The 18114-nt window shown below is 40.7% G+C and overlaps 1 protein-coding gene across 3 annotated transcripts in view; it reads right to left on the reverse strand.

Moving 5' to 3' along the window:
- The window catches only part of PPM1A (protein phosphatase, Mg2+/Mn2+ dependent 1A), a 32096-nt gene extending 14003 nt beyond the window's left edge, over nucleotides 1–18093 (reverse strand). Inside the window, exons 1-3 of one of the 3 annotated variants that reach the window (XM_085225826.1) lie at nucleotides 17703–18093; nucleotides 4499–5350; nucleotides 2713–2830 (exon numbers count right to left, since the gene is read on the reverse strand). In XM_085225826.1, the coding sequence (XP_085081952.1) occupies nucleotides 2713–2830; nucleotides 4499–5332 (952 nt within the window). In that variant the 5' untranslated portion in view covers nucleotides 5333–5350; nucleotides 17703–18093. The remainder of the gene's footprint in view (nucleotides 1–2712; nucleotides 2831–4498; nucleotides 5351–17702) is intronic. The other 2 variants (XM_085225824.1, XM_085225825.1) reach the window with 2 other exon arrangements.
- Nucleotides 18094–18114: the final 21 nt, after the last annotated feature.

An 18114-nucleotide genomic window follows, 5' to 3' on the forward strand; every position in this document is an offset into this window, starting at 1 on the left:
TTTACTGCAAGTAATGGCAAAAAAGATGCTTTTCCACACTTGCTTTCTCTTCTGTTGCTATCACAGCTATGAACCTGGACCACAAACACATTGAGACTGATGGTGGCACAGTAAGTAGAAAGCTTCTTTAAATCTGAATATCTGCTTGTTCACAGAATCATTTGGAAGATACCTTAAAGATCCACTAATTCTAAGTCCCCTCTTGTTCAAGAGGACCATCAGTAAAAAGCATCATTCAGTCTTAAAACTTGCACTACTTTTTCACAGTGTAAGAATAGGTTCTAGGCTAAAATATGACTAGGAATAATGCACATTATTAGCAAGCATCAAATCTCATTACCTGGTGAGACTACACTGAGTACTGAAGTGCATAAAAGTATATTTTATGCATTTTCACCAGGTTTCCATCTTAATAAATTTTAATTTTAAACCGGTATTACAAATTAGTAAGAGAATTCTAGAAGTCTAGAAGTAGTCCTTGCATTTTCTACTTCCTTCAGCTACACATTAGGCTTTTAAAGTCAAACATGATCATTCCTAATGAAAAATCATTACTGTAGTGTTGAACATTTCAGATAGCATAGCAGTTCTACTTTGCTAGCCAATTCTGCATGATCCATTTCCAGCAAGAAACAACGTAATTGCACAAGAATTATCAAGTTAAATGTAACAACTGTCACCTGCTCTCGAATTTTTGTTTTAGTTCAGCCTTTCAACTTCCCTCCTCAGTCAGAGCTAAAAGGGGAAGTTCTGTCTACAGCTGATATAAATCAATGTAGGGTTGAGTAGTGTTTACTACATATTCATAAGTTTAAATAATATTTTTGTACAACAAGAAACAAAAGTTTGAGAGCAACACTAAAAAGAAGCAAAGACCCTTGAGGGGAAGTACAAATCATTTCCTCAAGTAGCTCAGACAACTTGTCATTAAATTAATATTAAAGTGCTTTGCAACTACATACAGAATCTGTTTGCTTCCATTCAAGTATGACACTTCACTCATTACTGAAATTTTCTATTTGCATAAATGGAAAGAATTGGCAGCCAAATTCACTGTATGAACCATAACCACACATGCAGATTCAGTGACAGGTTCTTCATTTACTGAGGTGTCTGTACAAAATGTTAGCTTTCCCCACTTTATATTAATATATTCTAGGGGGTACAGTGGTGCTAGCTGAAGATGCAGCCATAACTTGAAGATACCTTCATACTGCAGGTAATGGGTTTGCATGAAGTAAGGCAAAATAGCTAAGGTATGAAGGCAGTACTTCTCCAGATTAGAAAGAGTTAGCATGCTGTAAATTAACGTGTGACTTCACAGCATACTTGCTTTTCAGCAGTTTTGTGAGTGGGCCTACATAATGAGCTCTTCGAATGCCTGAAATGGAGAAAGCTATCTGACACTTAACTCATGCAGTTCTACCATACACACAGATACTCTTGCTACATGGTCAAATAAATCCACGCCATAGCTTGGTGTGCATCAACCTTTCCTATTAGGAAAGTTGGATCAAACCAGAAAACATGCTCTATCTGGTCATTAGTTCAGAGGCAGAACAGCTGTACTTTGCCACGACCTTGGGAACAAGGTCTTTGAAATAGGCAATTCCTTGCTAAGGAGCACTTACACCAGCATTAAGTGCTTTGAACTTCATGTTAATTTATCTGAACCCAGAATTCCCATGTAGACAAGACCTTTGTGAAACTTCCGAAGCTGCACTTTGTATTACCTTTGTGCAAGTTAAGGAGGAAAAAAGTGCACAATATATTCCTGTAACATATTAATCACTGATACCATCGTTGCTAAGAACTCTGTGTACTGTGCTGTGTGTGCTGTTAAGGGTTCTTGCAGTATATACACATAACTAGACTGGTAACACATAGGACCCAAAGAGTCCACTTCAAAAATAGACTTAGCCTATGCAAACAATGCATACAGCAAGTCTTACGTTTCAGAAACAAAATCCAAGCTGTGCTCATCTTTAAATATCAAAAGGCACGATAAAATCCAGTTTTAATGAGAAATCTCTGGAATTAAATTGATTTCAAATATCATTTGATGGTCCAAAACACCCATGACTTGCAGTTTCAGCTCAAAGTTTAAAATCATCCAGAAATACAAATTTAAACAAAATTCTGAAGTTATTATCAAGGATGTGCTCCCAGATTTTGCTCATCAGGAATGCTTAAAGATTAGCTTTACCAAAGTTCTGACATACTTCCAAATAAATATACACGTCAGCAGGTGCCTTCAATGTAACAGTAATCAAGCTGTAATTGCATAATGAAATATTTTTATGGCTAATTTGCAGACAGAACTACGCAGAAATGATATGCAAATTACCATCTTCATACACATTTTGCAGGACATTCTATTTCATTTAACTCCATGTAACAGGAACAGTGATTTACTGGCCTGTAGTTATTGCTGCCAATGGACTCATGAGGAACAACTCATGAGCACAAATGAAAATTTTGCCATCCTGAACAATTTTCAGATGGGCTACTGCACTTGCATAGCAGAATTCTGCCAGGTCACAGAGCAGGACTGTAAGAGTGCCTTTTTCAGAGATGTACACTAGATGGCCAACGGCACTTGATGGTCTATTAAAAAGCTTGTATGGATTAAGTTTAGTTGTTGCAAAGGGAAGGGGGGCCCAAGGGGTCTGTTTAGAAACAAAGTTACTTATTTTTTTTTAAATGATCCACCTTCTACTCTGCTTTCCAGGTACTTGTCCAACTCTGCCTCTCTTTTCACCGCCTCCGGTGATACCTTTGGGGCATTCGGAAAGCAGATCAGTATCACACTCATGTTGTCCCGACTTCCCTGGTGGAAAAAAAAAAAATGATTTGAGAACACATACACACCAGACTGAAACCAAATCAAAGCATTTTCACTTTTTCTTCCGAAATTCTAGTTATTCATTCAGTAAAAACTACCTTTAAGTCACTTTGTTTTTTTCCACCTTCATGCTCTGAAGACTACCTGGAATCAACTACAGACAGCCCACTGTCTTTTTAAAATGATATTACTAATAAGTGATGTACAATTACAAAGTTGTACAATTACTTGTTTTAAGTATTTTCCAATCATTTCAAGAAAACAGATGAAATATTAAATCAATAAACAAAACCTTCACTGCTTAAAAGCAGTACACAGGAAGCTGTTGAAGTCAGACAGCACTTTTACCTAGGAACACTCTTGCTGATCAGGCTTTTTTTTCCCCCTTTAAAAACACTAAATAAAGAAATTACAGGTTATAGTATCTATTAAGAGACCAGTTGGAAGGAGCTCTAGCCTTTACAAAAGCATTCTTTGAAATGGAAACATTTAGAACTTTGACTAAACACAGTCCTAATACACATTTAAATACAATCACATTCTACTTAAGAAAAATTACTGTTTAGTTTGCTTTCACTACCCCTGTGCTCTTGTCTACAGACATGCATCTATGCTTAACATCAACAATTGAATGCACTGAAGTTAGTGAGATCAAGAACAAACAAATATTTAAAACAAGCTTCTACAGATATGAGAATGTGCTGGCAGCTGGCTACTGCAAAATTCACAGCATCCGTAAGACAGTGTTCATTCCATGGCGTCTGTTTTCAAGACAAGCAGATAAAGTTGTAAACAAAAACATAAGCCTTATCAATTCTCTACACTGCTGGAAAGCAAATTTCTTTTTTTCCAAATGGGAAACAATGACCTTGCTAGCCACGTGGCATGAGCTGATACACAGCCTTGCCTTGATAATATAAAAAAAACACCTGTGTATTTTACACTATGACTTACAGCCTGTCTTTAGAGAACTAAGTGCTAAGTTACAAAATTAAATATTTCAGATCTCTTAACTGTGCCATCCTACAGTTTATTAAAACAAGGTGGAAAGTTGCTGTGCAGAAAATTGCAGAGATTTGTTAAACAAAACAGTGCTAGTTTCACAGCCATATGACAACACTGAATGAGAAGTACAGTAATTAAACCAGAACAAAACCTGATTCAGGAAGTCAGATCTTCACATCGTCAAGACAAGACTTTAAACGATAAGATATGAAGTCAGAGTTGAATCACACTGTATTCATCCTGACACGATCATGGCAGTAAAGTTACTACATGGTCAGGAGAGGAAGGGAAAGCATATTTTTTACTCTGATTAAAGAGCTGAGATTTTGTAAAGTACATTGTGAACCAGAAAAGGACAGTTATGGTCCTTGGCTTTCCCATGTGTTTCTGGCTTCTCAGGTATCACAACATATCTATACATGACTTTTAACTCTTCAAAGGTACCCAGAAATCCATGCTATTTCTGTTGCGTGCTTGTTTACCCATTACTGCCATTTCTCTGGTAATCATAGCAATTATTTATTAACAAAATATATGATTCCACAAAACATATTTGATTCCACTTATAGAGTGGAACCAAAACATTAACTTGTTTATAAACTTCTAATAGCAAAAACATAATAAATTTCTCCTCTCAAGCCTTGCTACCTTGTACAAGCAGGTGTCAACTATCTCATTGCAAACTTTCTCAAGGTCATCAGTGACTTCAAGTCTGGATCTTACAAAGTCACAGAGCTCTTCATTTCCCATAACATCCCAGATACCATCGCAAGCCAGTATGATGAACTGATCATCTTCTTCTGATCTCTCAATTTCATAAACTTCAGGCTCTGGTGAGACTAGCTGTTCTGTAGGACCTTTCCCATGGACACATTTGTAATCAAAGTCCCCAAGTGCCCTTGAAACAGCAAGAGAGCCATTCACACGCTGAATCATTACAGAGCCGCCCGCATTCTGTATGCGCTCTTTCTCCAGTGGGTTGCTTGGTTTGTGATCCTGTGTGAAGAAGTGAACCTTCCTGTTTCTACAAAGTAAACCTCTTGAGTCTCCACAGTTGATGAAGTATGTATGCTGGGGAGAAATCATGACACCCACAGCTGTTGACCCACTTCTGTCTGCACCATGTTTCTTCTCAGAGATGACTCTCATGTGTTCATCAATTTGCAGAAAACCTGTTCTGATGCCACTCTTTACACTTTCCACAGATGGTGGCCCATCTGGCCCTTTAAAATCCTGGTTGCTTGTGATGTGATCTAATAAATGCTCACAGCAGTACTTGGCAACCTGTGATCCAGCGTGCCCATCATATACAGCAAAAAATGACCATCCATCAAGTCCATTTGGCAAACCAATCACAGCTGTGTGTGCATCCTCCATTTCGACTCGCCAGCCTTGCATACTACTCAGACCATAACGAAGCCCGTTCCCCTGCCCTTGGGCATTATGCTTCTCCATCTTTGGCTTGTCTAAAAATGCTCCCATGATGACTTTCCTTCAGGTCTAAAAAGAAAGAGAAAAGGGTTATTAAGATGATCTAAAACTTCAGAAATAAGTAGTAATTAAATAAATAAACTTAAATTAGAAGTCCAAATAATGCTAAATACAACTTAAAAAACCCTCACCAGATATAAAGCTTTTTCCCCACAGAAGTAAAATTAGCATTGCTTTAGTCTAAATTAAACAAGGACACTGCTACTAGCTGATGTTTCCAGGACAGCAGCATTGCCTAGGTCCCTACTGCCAGGCCATGAAGTCCTCCTCAACTTCTGGTTTTATGATGGCAGCGTGGAAATGAAAGGAAAATTATTCTGGAGAATAAGGTTTTGCTTTTGTTTGGTGAAAGCAGGTAAAGTGATCTGAAGGGTAAAGATGAATGCGAGTCTGCATTAAAAATAGTGGCAAACTGGACAACTAGGAGCAAGACACAGAAGGAAGAGAGCAGCTGTCCCTTCAGGCAGCCATCAGTATGGCTCAGCCATCTCATAAAAGTTCATCCTTAGACTTTCAGTTATATCACACAGCAAACTTCTCAGATGTCTACACAGCAGATTTACTTAAAACCTTAACTTATGCATCTTTTGGTGAAAGACAACTACCCCTGACAAGTTTAAGGAAACCTGTTTGGAAATAAAATCACATATACTGTCAATTCATGCTTCTTTTGTTTTCAAACCAGACCGAGGTACTGCACACCCTACCCTCCTCCACCTGAAATCATTGGGATGTGATGCAGCAAGTATTTGTGCTTAAGAGAATTACATTAGCAGGCAGCATAAATGGACTGGTTGATCTTTGTGGCTTTCACACCCTATCCATTCAATCCACCCTTCTAATCCACATCAGTTTATTTGTGCGTTCATTACAATTATATATTTAAAAATACATAAAATAGGTCACATTTTACATACTTGCAAATTCAGCACTAGAGAGTGTGCAAATTGCTGTTACACAACACAAGGTATGGGAATAACAATAGAAGATCTTCAATTCAAAGATGTCAGACAGATCAACTGCAAGTCAAATCCCAAAGCAAGATTTTACCCAAGGCCCCAGCCAATCTGCTGCACTTGCACAGGTTATTTTCTAGGGATTTTAGGTCTTAATGTATGCGTAATATATTAGGTCAGTTTCCTATGTGATAACATCATTTTTGATAACATTATTATTCAAACAGATCCCCAGCTATGTATGAAACTACACATCTCACAAAGCCTTTCAAGCACATCTCTTCCAACAACACATCATCAGCCTCTTAGAAACATCTGTATGTGTTAATAAAAACAGTCCAGAAATGTTTACATCTGATCTCACCACAACTGACTGAAATGTCAGGCAGAGGCTCTGGAGGCAGACTTGTTTTGGTCACGTGCTCAAAACCAAAAGCCCCATATTTCAGCTGTGTGGATCAAGTGAACACAGCACAGCAATGCTCATGCAAACCATAACCAGCCAACAAAATAGGACAAGACTTTGGTCTTGTATCCTAGAGCACGTCCACAAGGTTCTCTGCAACTGCAACTGCTAGGAAAAATGACTTACACAATTTTATCTTGCCATACAGCTCTAATGAAGTCAGTGTGATCAAAATAATTGCTGAATGCCACCATAAATCAAATGGAATTGTTTCACAGAATCTAATTCTTATTCAGTGTCAGCAGCAGAGTTTGAACTGATGTATAATACTTTTATTGTCGAAGAAATCATAGAACAGAATTCAAATCACTCTCCTTAAATTAGAGCTCAAAAAGCAGAAAGCACCCAGGCACATACCACATATTGTGAAGTATTCTACATTGTTTTATTACTGTGTAGAAAAAGCAACCAAACACAGAAGCATTAAGAAAGAGGACACAGTTAAACTGGACACAAGCACTATCAAGCTTGGACTAGGAAAAGCAGATTTCTTTAGTAGGTACACAATATTTAGAGTTGTGCTCTGTAAGCTGTTCATCCAAACCATGATTAAAAGTACCCCCAGACACATCATATGCAGTTCCTACAACTCATACAGAACTGCTGGAACACTTCAAAAATTCACAAGCCCACTCTCCATTTAAAATGAAGATGCCTCCTGGGAAGGGATAAGGCAAAGTGTGAGCTGTTGCTATTCTAAATTAAGCCTCGAAGGTGACGTGCTGACACGTTTCTTCAAGGATGTGAGCAACCCACCAGAGATGTGAATACAACCAGGATAACCACAATGCAGTTGTGTAACTTTTACTTAGGAAATTATTCAGAGCCCACGGCGTAAAGTATTCCCCTTCTGAGAAGGGTAGCAAGAGCTGCAGTCACATTCCTTGCCAAGCTCTAGGTAATTGTTTTTCCAACCCTACCACCAGTCTGCACCTCTCAGCATTTACGCCAGACTTTCAAAATCCTTGTTACATCTGAAGGGAAAGTATAGTTTATCTGCATGTAGAACAAATACAGCAAGCATCTAACTTTTCTGAACAAGAATGGAAATTCTGGAAGAGTGTGAGCTTAATATGACCAATATGTGGATACAACCTGAGGTATGCAGTCATAACATTTATTTTTAGTTTTATAAAGGGGGGAAAAACACAAAGAGGCTGATGTAAGAAAGCTGTGTCTCCTTCCTACTAAAATAATCATCTTTCAGTTCTTGAGTCTGTATCCACACAGACATCTTTCACACATCACTGCCTACCTAAACCACCACTCTTCTATACATTCCTCCACGAAGAGTTTTGAGCACAATACTGCTTGGAGCTGGAACGACACCTTAATTAAGCACACGTAACCCTGTATGCAAATCAGATTAACTTACAGCAGAGCAAGCTCCCAAGTTGCAGCATGACTTTGTTATGTAATAACACAAAAGACAGAAGTCAAACCCAGAACAGACTGCATGCATGATCTGCAATAAAGCAGCAAATGTGGCTCAGCTGAGTCTTCTCTTTTACATTTCTTCAGCCATTTTCATTAATAGGATCACTTTTTTTTTTTAAACCCTTCTCCTCATCCTTCTTAGCCCAGCTGCAGTTCTGTGAACAATCAGCAATAACAGTAGGAAATTAGAGGCTGACAGTGGGATACAGACTCATCCTCTGCTCCGGAGTCCTTGACTTTCAGTATGCCTGACTGACGTACAGAACGGAGCCAGATGGCCTTCCTATCCCTGCTAAAGCCAAAGGGGAGAGGAAAATGCACTTTAATCCTAAATCTTACAAACATACAACACTACAACACCCATTGTTTTTTCTTAGAGAAGGATGATTTTGAACAGGTACTATAGCAGAATGATGCGTAAAACGGGAGGCATCTTCTGAAGAGGTAAATGAAATACCACCAGGCACTGCAACTGATCGACCAAACTCCATTTCTAATCTGAATCAATTTCAGTTCACCACCTCAGTGTCTGTACTTCCATCAGTTCCCCCCAAAAAGAAAGCTTTCTGCAATCAAAGCCCCTAGATTTTGGCTCCCAACAATACATATTCAGAAGCTTGTCTAATTATATATTTTTTAACTGAGAATGGATTCTTTGCATAAATATGAATATGCATGCATGTATCCATATGCATTTATGACAGCATCCAAAGCATGACTTCTGAAATGCTGACTTTGTAGAGGTCAAACTGAAGGACAGCCTCTATAGCAAGTGCTTGAAAACCTCAAGCCACAGTTTGCAGACAGGAAAGCAGGAGAACTGTACAGGCCTAGAAAAGAAAACTAACACAAGTAACAAAACCTTGGAGAAAACACAAGAGTACCAAAATTCAAAGGGCTGCAGCATTAGAAACAAAACCGAAACAATGAATGGAGCATGCTAAAGAGTCAGTAGCTAAAACCTTTGAAAACAGATGCAATTGGAGAACAGAGTGGCAAAGAAAAGGAGGGTAATTAGTATACCAGACCATGGACATCCATGGACAACCACAGATACATCACTGGAATGCATGAAATCCCTTTGCCCCTTCATTTGTCCCTCAAATTACACTATTCAGTCAATGTAACTATATTGCCTCCTGATACATGAGAAGGTAAACTTTACCTCTGCTTATTTTCTTGAGGGTTCAAATGAAGATGTCTTAAACTGTTCACAGAGGACAGCTGACGTAACCCCATATATATCCCTGTAAAAACACTATTTACTTTTCCAAAGAAGACTGGAGTCTCTTATCCCAGAAACACCACCACCTCACCATCTGAAATTTGTACTTTAACAATATATAATTTAATAATCCTTTTAAAACAATGTTTGAATTGTATTTCTTCCACTAGGATAAGCTGCTTATACGAACCACACTGAAGCTGGAGCTGTTTGTTCTAACCAAGCCAAGAAATGTCCCCATATTACAATTTCCTGGAACAATTCTCCAAGTGACATTATGCCCTGTATGCTGGAACAAGCACACAAAGGAAGATTACAATCTTTACTTAAGCTACACAGAAAGGACATAGAAAAAGTCACCAAAAGTCACCAAATTATACATACTGCTGTTGAATAGAAAAGGGGCATTCGATCCTTTCAGCTCCAACCTGATTTGTGGCACTTCTCCCCTGCCTTAAGCAGGCAGGATGCAGTAACCAGTCAGCACGTCATCGTGCAAATATGGAACCATTTCCCAAGTTAGCTCCTGCTGAATGAAAAACGAGTACATACTGGATGCACCAAATCAATTAACATTACCAAATAACATGTCAGAGGATCAGAAGAATGACTAAAATAGAACACGTGGATGAGGAGACATAATTACACCACAGTCATGGGCTGAATGAAGTCATGAAAAAGCTTTATGCCAATGAAACTATTTCAGAACTATCGGAGGCCGTACGATGAGTTTCTAGCATTCATGGCTCACCAACATCAATAAAGCACTGAAAATCTGAGCTGATGCTTCTGAATGTGTACTTTCAAATGCAGGAATAGATGGCCAATTCAGAGATGTGAATTGTCTCTGAAAAAGGAGCAGGACAAGAAATAAAATACAGAAATAGGGCTATTTCAGTACACAAGGAGTAACGCTATTTCCGCACCAGAATACTTTCTTCTCAGAGATGAAACTGTAGCCTGCATTAAATTTTGTAGGATAACTGCAGATAGGAATACACGAGTGGAAACTTCCCACTGAATTAAGAACATTAATGATTATTTTGTTTTAGGACAGATGCTGTCACCATGCTATGGCATATGGTGGAAAAGCAGAGCAGGAGAAGGCAGACAGCTGGAAAGGTTCATGTGACAAAAAGGAAAGAAAAAAGCCAAGCTCCAAAGTTTGCAGAAACAGGCCTTCACAGGTAAGGACATCTATTCCCAACCCCCCCCCAAACATCATCTTTTGCTGTTATCTACCCTTTCTCCAGACAATGAAACCAGTTCCAAGGTTCAACTAGGAGCTGTTACAATACTGGCTGAAGTCCAGACTCTCAGAAGCTGTATGTAATCTGGTTTTCCTAAAAGTAAGTTCTGAACATGGAAAAAAAAAACAAAAAAACCCAGTTTACTTACAAATCACTCCTGCATTAATTATGAGAGAGTGATGTAGCTTCAAGATTTCTTTATGGAGTTATTTTTCTCTATGGTCAGTTGCTGAAGAAAATAACTATTTCTCAGTATCACCTGGACCACTGCTGGGAATAGAACAATCACTAAATTGATTTTGAGAGGAGATACAACTTGCATCCACAGATACCATCGCGATCCTAGCACAGCTGCCACTCTCAGAACACAACTAAGGGAATATTTCTCGGCCCAGAGAGAATTCTTACTTCCTTCTAAACATTTGTGCTACAAAGCAGAGATAGGGGAACATAAAAAGCAGCGTTATCAAAGTACAAGCAGACCAATCGCTATGAAAAATTGCATAGACAACCAAGATGGCATTTGCAAGTACACTGAAAATCAATGAAGTAGTTCTGCATAAACTCATAGGCTGCTGTCTGAACAGCGGGAGAAGAATGAAAACCCCAAGGTTCTTGTTTGACAAAAATAATAAGCAGAAAACACTGCTTAGTTGCAGCACCTTTCTGGTTATACCTCGTTCTTCAGAGAGTTCTTTTTAAAGAAAAGCCTTGGAAGATAAACAAAAGGCACCCATTTAAGGCACAGAGATTAAACAAACGCTTTGTTAACAGCACACAAACTCCTCCAGACTACAGCCAAAATTCAAAGCCCCATTGAGGAAAGCACTGTAGAAAGGAACTGCGAGATCCAAGGAAGCAACATTCTATGTGAGACAGAAGTCAGGAGAAAGAAAAGCCCTACTTCACTTTATGCAGCAATCAATGAGATACAGCAAGATCCACAGTTTTTGAAAAAGCAAAGCAAAAAAGTGAAAATAATTTCAATCAAATCAAAGATTTCTCAGGAAGAGCACACAGCATTATGTGGTTAAGCAGCAGAACCATGCACAGCACTGCAGCTTCACAGGAACAAAACACATATAAGGGAGCTGGGGGAGGGAAGGGAAAAAGACAGCATGCAGAAAAATAGTCAGGCTGTCACATAAGCTGAACTGCAATTTCTCCAGTATTTATAATACCAGCACAGCATCGCTGTCACATACCACCACCATTAGGAATATTACCTCATTCCTATACATTGTGGGCCTAACATCCAATCCTTACCTGGGTACAAATAACCCACTGCTAGTCCAAGAATTGAACAGATCTGAACATATCAAACACTTCAAGTAACAGCTGAATGAAACTGTTCTTTAAACTTCATTCTTTCAATCTCTCATTCACAGCTTGAAGTCTCAGCATCTTTGTTCCCTGCCAGTATTACCATCTAAACAGTACTTGGCATTTACAGAAAGATATATTGAAGATTTATAGAGGAATGTTTTCTTTAGTGGAAGAACCACACTATTTCACTGCTATTTCTGAGTCAGAAAGAAAACAAAACACAACAAAACAGTGCTTGTTTTCATCAACTTCAGCTAACCTTATTCAGAACAACCAGAGGGTTTGAGTTCAGCCCATGCCGCCACTCCCCAAAGGAGGAAAGTGAAATTCTTGGGTAGCCGACCTCTAGAGACCAGAGCAGCTAATCGGAGGCTAACAATAATTTAAAAGACACCACAACACCAAATGCATTAATTGAAGCACTCTTGAAACGCAGCAAAACAAACCTCCACGCACACATGATGAAACTGCTTCCTACTCAGGAAACCAGCACTTTGTTTTCGTTTATAGTTAGCGCCGTGCAGCACTGCCAGTTGTGGTTATGTCAACGTAAAGGCAGACAAATTCCTGCAGAATCCCACCATTTGTCTGTCATGGATGTTGTTGCCCTGTTTAACAGATCCCTTCACCACAAAGGACGTTGTGTTATCGTTGTTGTATACAGTACAAAGAAAAAAAAAAATCAAATGCGTTGGATCATTACAACATTTCCTCCTGAATTTTCAGCCCTTGTACTTCTAGCTGTACACCATGAGTACTCATCTCGTGATTAGAAGATGTTTCCATGAGGGCCACCAGTTTTCCTGCTAAGCCAAGCACTCGATATTACGAAACAATTCAACGTGAGATACCATTCTCCAGACTCTTCACTTTGTGAGAAAATATTTGCGGTTGTAATCACAGCAACACTACCACTATTCTGGTGAGGATAAATGAAAAGCAGCACACGAGACTCAAAACCTGCTGACTACACATCAGAATAAAAGGGGAATAAAATAGGAAATGTTCTGAAGTGCACAGCTGTAACCTGGCTTTGCTTGCAAGGAAATTACATCAAAACGATGCCAGAAGCACATTAAGACCTGGAAGTCAAATCCTCAAAGCTTAGGAAAAGCTGGAGTTTGTCATCTGCACACGCTGAGAGCTTTTATTTAACAAAGCCATTTTGCCCTCACATCCCCAGCATTCCTCTCTCATTAAAAGGACAGCAAATGACTGCTAGAATAAAGCTATTTTTCCCCAAGACTATTTCAAAAAAGAAAAAGAAACGCAAGGGGAAAAAAAGCCAGTTGTAGTCTTTCCGTGCAGACAAGAACTTCCAGGACAGAAGGCTTTCCTCTGAGAGCCCAGCAGCCTACCAAGCTCACCTCTGGCAGTCAGCGCAGCCAGAGCTAACAGGGCTACCTGTGATGAAGGAGGCAGGGGGGTGTTGCTCTCCTGAGCCCAAACCTGAGCTCGCTGCAGTTTGAAATACCCCGGTCACTGAACCAGGACGCTGAGGAATTGAGCTGCTCTCCAGAAGTTTCAGCAGTGTGAACACCAGCATTTCCTAAGCTCAGTGGGCCTGACCTGCAGCCTCAGAACAGCTCTTTACAGACAGAGGCTGTACTGGATCTGTAAGAAGGGCCTGTCCAAATACTTATTGTATTTGATTAGGAAAACAAGAAAATCATTTACTGGTAGAAACTGATTCTCCCTTCACGCAATGTTCTACAATTTAATACTTAACCACTTACCTGCCCACATTTCTCTGTATTCTGAATCCCTTCCTAAAGATTGGTTTTACATAACTTAGCAGACAACTGGCAAACTCCTTATAATCATCTCCAAACACAAACAGCTTATGCACAGATTACACAGCTCCCGTGGCCGCTCATTTTTAGGGTATTCCCTTAATCTAAAACCAGCTGAGCGTTACAGACAAACAGCCACAATATGTGGCCAAGGAGAATTCAGACTGCCATGCAAATTCCATACCAGGAGTACAGACAGTGTAAATGGTAAGCATAGCTACAGAAAATCTTTCAAGTCACAGTTGAGACCCAAACATGAAAGCACATTTCATCCCCTGGGTCACAATCCAGTAAGGCACGTAAGTATGAGAGTTACATCACACATCCAAGCAGTCCCACATAATTCAGCTGCACACTGCGTATCAGTGCAAGCACATTTAAGTGCTTTGCTTTATTTAAACTGCAGCTATCAGAACAGTCACATTATACTTGAGTTTCTTGGGTTTATAAGTGATTTTCCTGGAAGATTTAAGACTTATTTTTTTAATCCATTAAAATATTCTCATCTGAACCAAGAACTGAGGTGTTAGCGATCAAGAAGCTAACACACTTTCTCCTTTATGTGCAAACTTTTAGCATTTCTCCAAATTTCCATACTGAAACCTGGTCAGCTTTGTTTTTCCTTCATATTAGTCCTAACATTCTCTTCTGCTAACATACTGCTCTCAAATTCACACTCTAAACAGCAGAAGCCTACTTCATTTGTATGATTTATAGATGGAGGAAGTGTTTATTCTGTTGTTTTGGTCACATATGAACACCTTTTTAGAAGAGCTGTTAAAAAAACAGAGCAGATGTTTGATATATTTATAAATACACTTTGTTCTGCAGACTCTGGTAGCAAGCTGAAATAACCATTAGTTAATTTTACTGGTATGTGAAAACAACAAAAAAAATTAAACGAACACTCAGTTAAACAAAGGCCTGTTCAGCTTAAACACACAAAGAGAAATACAGAAACAGAGACTTGACAGATACCTTTAACTTAGTATGTGGCTTAACAAGAGCACAGCTTGGCAGATGGAAGTACAGACAGGCAGACCTTACAGCAGTGGTTTCACACCTACAGCACTCAGCAGGACACCTCCTCTATCCAGGAACAAAACCCAGCTCCCTCAGTTAGCATGGTATCTCACTTGTTCTCCTATCCCAACCACAGTTTTCTTTCTAGTTTTAAAGATCTAAATGATTTACTCTAACAGCATTAAGTCTTAATAAATATGAAGTTGTTCCTTCACAGACAGACAGGAAAGGGAGCAACAATAAGCAGCCCCAAGGAGGTAACGCTGCCCTCACAGATCCACACCACATCATGGCTCAAACACAAATTCTTCCTAAACACCTTTTTATACAGTGGCACTTAAACTTTATGTACATATATTGGACTTCCTAAACATTTTAGGAACAGGTTTTTTGTCCCATCACATTTCTATCTATAATTTGAATTTTGCAATTTGTCATTCTTTCAATGAAGAAGACTGCAGTTAAAAATACTCAAATTATAGAGAAGTTTACTTCTTATCCTACTACTTTTAACTGAAATATGGATCACATGACAAACACAAACAATACCAATTAAGAATCCAACAACAAACCAACATTCAGAAATAGCTTAATTTTCAAAAGAATAAATCTGACCACAGGTTTAATCATTTAAGAAGAGCTACAGATTATATAGATCCACCAGGGATCTGTTTAAGGAAAGAAGTGAGGTATGGTTAAAAGAAAGGAGGAACAGCAGCCAACCACACACAATAGTAACAAGGCATGCTGCATAGCTCAGGTGCAGCTCTGCTAAGCTGCTGTTGTCTTGACTTCAAACAATATTATTCAAGCCTTACTAAAATGAGTTGCAGGTCTGCAGAGACAAAAGAAATATAGTTATCCTGCAGTACTTCCCATTCCAAAACTTGCTTGTTTGTAAATAACTTGTAATTATGTAAATGTACTTTTACATTAGCATTGGCTAATATTTTTACATTAGCATCAGAGCATGTGAAAACAAAGTCAATATCAAAGTCGATATTTGAGTATGAAATGTGCTGTTCTTAAATTACTTATATTTCGGTCATTAAGTGAAAGTAGTTCCTTTATACTCCTAGTTCCACTAGAAAGGGAAAAGTGCAATCAGATCTCTTATTGACAGCTGCATTCAAAAACATACCAGTTACATAAGTTTGCAAATCATGCTGTGCCAAAGTATCCAAGCTTTTTAACGATAGTTCTTAAAATGCTCTCTCAGCAAGAGTGACTCAACTTCAACATATAAAATGCACTCCAGATAAGAAGCAACCAGCTTGACTTTATAGAAAAGGCTTTTTTGTATTCTGCTTTAATTCAAATTGCACCAAGTGAGCTCTGCTTGTTTAGACCTGCAAGCTCTGCCATTCCTTTGGCACTTCCATCTCTCCTCCTCGTTTCCAACAAAGTGTCTCAAGCTTAGCTCCAGACAGCTAAGTAAGTACTTGGAAAACAGGTATAGTTTTCTACCACACCTCAAGGGGAAACGTTTACCAGAGGACTACCAAAGGACTAAAAGTATTAAGCAGAGCAACGCCGTTCCTATCTTCTAGAAAAACACTCTTCCATCTGAAGAGAGAGAGAGAGAGCGCGCAGACCAGCTCTCCAGTACAAGCTGCAGTTATCAGAGGGTTTTATCAGATAAACGTGACTGTGAGGAAAACATTAGTAACTGGCATAATGCATCAGCAAGACTTTTACTTTTAGAGCAGTCCCATGTACAAAACACACACCCAGGAAGACAGGCCTGGAGGGAAAAGCTCTCGGAGCAGCTCTCCCTGCCCTGGTGAAAAATGCTGATATACCTATCAGAACTGCTCTTCTTCAGTATCTTTCCTTTGATCATACAGGGAAAGAGTACAACTTCCTTGACCCGTGTTTTCCTCCACCCCTTCCCTGTCTCTGATCTTATTCATAGAAAACCTATGAATAGCATCAAAAGAAAAGCTGTCAGAGAAGAAATAAGGGTAGAACTCGCACAATTAATTTCTGTTAATTTGGCAATTCACACAGGGTCCTGAGCACAGCAGTATCTTTAATTTCACTGGGGCTTCACAAATCCTTCAGCGGCCACCTGGGCACTGAAGCAGTATGTGTATAGACCCAGCAAAAGGTCACACTGATCCTATCTGGAAAGTAAGTTCCTAGAATCACAAGGATTAGAACTTCCCTGCTTTACAAGACGATTCTACTTATTCTGTCATTACCCATCACCGTCTATGGAAAAATCACCTACCACTGAAGAGGACAGTGCTAAAGCCTGTTGCTCACAGGATTTCGTTTAAGACTGCCATCTGCTTAAAAGGAGGAAAATAATTCTTCAGCGTGACACACACACACACAGCCACCATTTCCTCATCCGAGGAAAGGTACGGCGCAAAAATAAGTTCCTCACGAGCGCTAGGTGGTTTTGCAACAGCAGGGTTTTGCCACAGCCGTGGCACTGCGCTGAAACATTTCAACGTGCGCCAAACAAACGCGCAGATATCTAACAGATGATGCCTACGAAACGGGTTCCGAAACGACGGCACCGCTCGGGGAGCGCCCGATGCTCCGACCCTCGTTAGGGTGGGGTGCTTTATAAATAGATGCTTTCTTTTTTTTTTTTCCTTCGCTCTCTCCGTTCCCCTCCCAGCGTCGTGCCTCGAGCGTTTGGGTGGCGATGGGAGAGGAGGAGGCTGTTTATAGCCATTATTAAATGAACTCCGAAGCGGCCCAGGGAGGGGGGAGGAGGGCAGCGCTGCTACCTGCGCCAGGCCGCCGCCTCAGCCCCCCACCCAGCGCCGGGCCGCGGGTCGCCCCCACGCCGCTCTCCCCCACCCGGGATGGCGCCTCACAGCCCTCCCCGCTCGGCCGTGCCCCCCTCAGCCCGGCCCCGCACCACTTACCCCCTCCGGGCCGCGGCGGGGACGGCACCGGGCTGCGGCGGCGAGGCACGGCCGCGCTCCCGGCGACGCGTGAGGGCGGACGGCGGGCCGGGATGGGGGGGAAGAACGGGGGAGGAGGAGGAGGAGGAGGAGGGCGAGGAAGGGGGGACGGCCTCGCCTCAGTTCATTCACAGGCGGCGGCTGCCGAGGACGGCTCGCTGCCCAGGGGGAGCCCAGCGCTCATCTCGCCTCCTGCTCCGCTCCTCTCAGCCGCTGCTGCCGACCCCCCCCCCCCTTCTCCCCGGCCCCCTCCCGCCCGCCCGAGCTCCGCGCCCACTCGCGCAGCGCCGCGGAGCGTCTCCCCGCCGCGCTCGCGCACGCACTGCGCCGCCGCCGCCTCCTCCTCGCTTCTGCGCAGGCGCCGAAAGCGCGG

The sequence above is a fragment of the Meleagris gallopavo genome, chromosome 5 (genome assembly GCF_905368555.1).
Source record: "Meleagris gallopavo chromosome 5, MGAL_WU_HG_1.1, whole genome shotgun sequence".
NCBI classification, from domain to species: domain Eukaryota; kingdom Metazoa; phylum Chordata; class Aves; order Galliformes; family Phasianidae; genus Meleagris; species Meleagris gallopavo.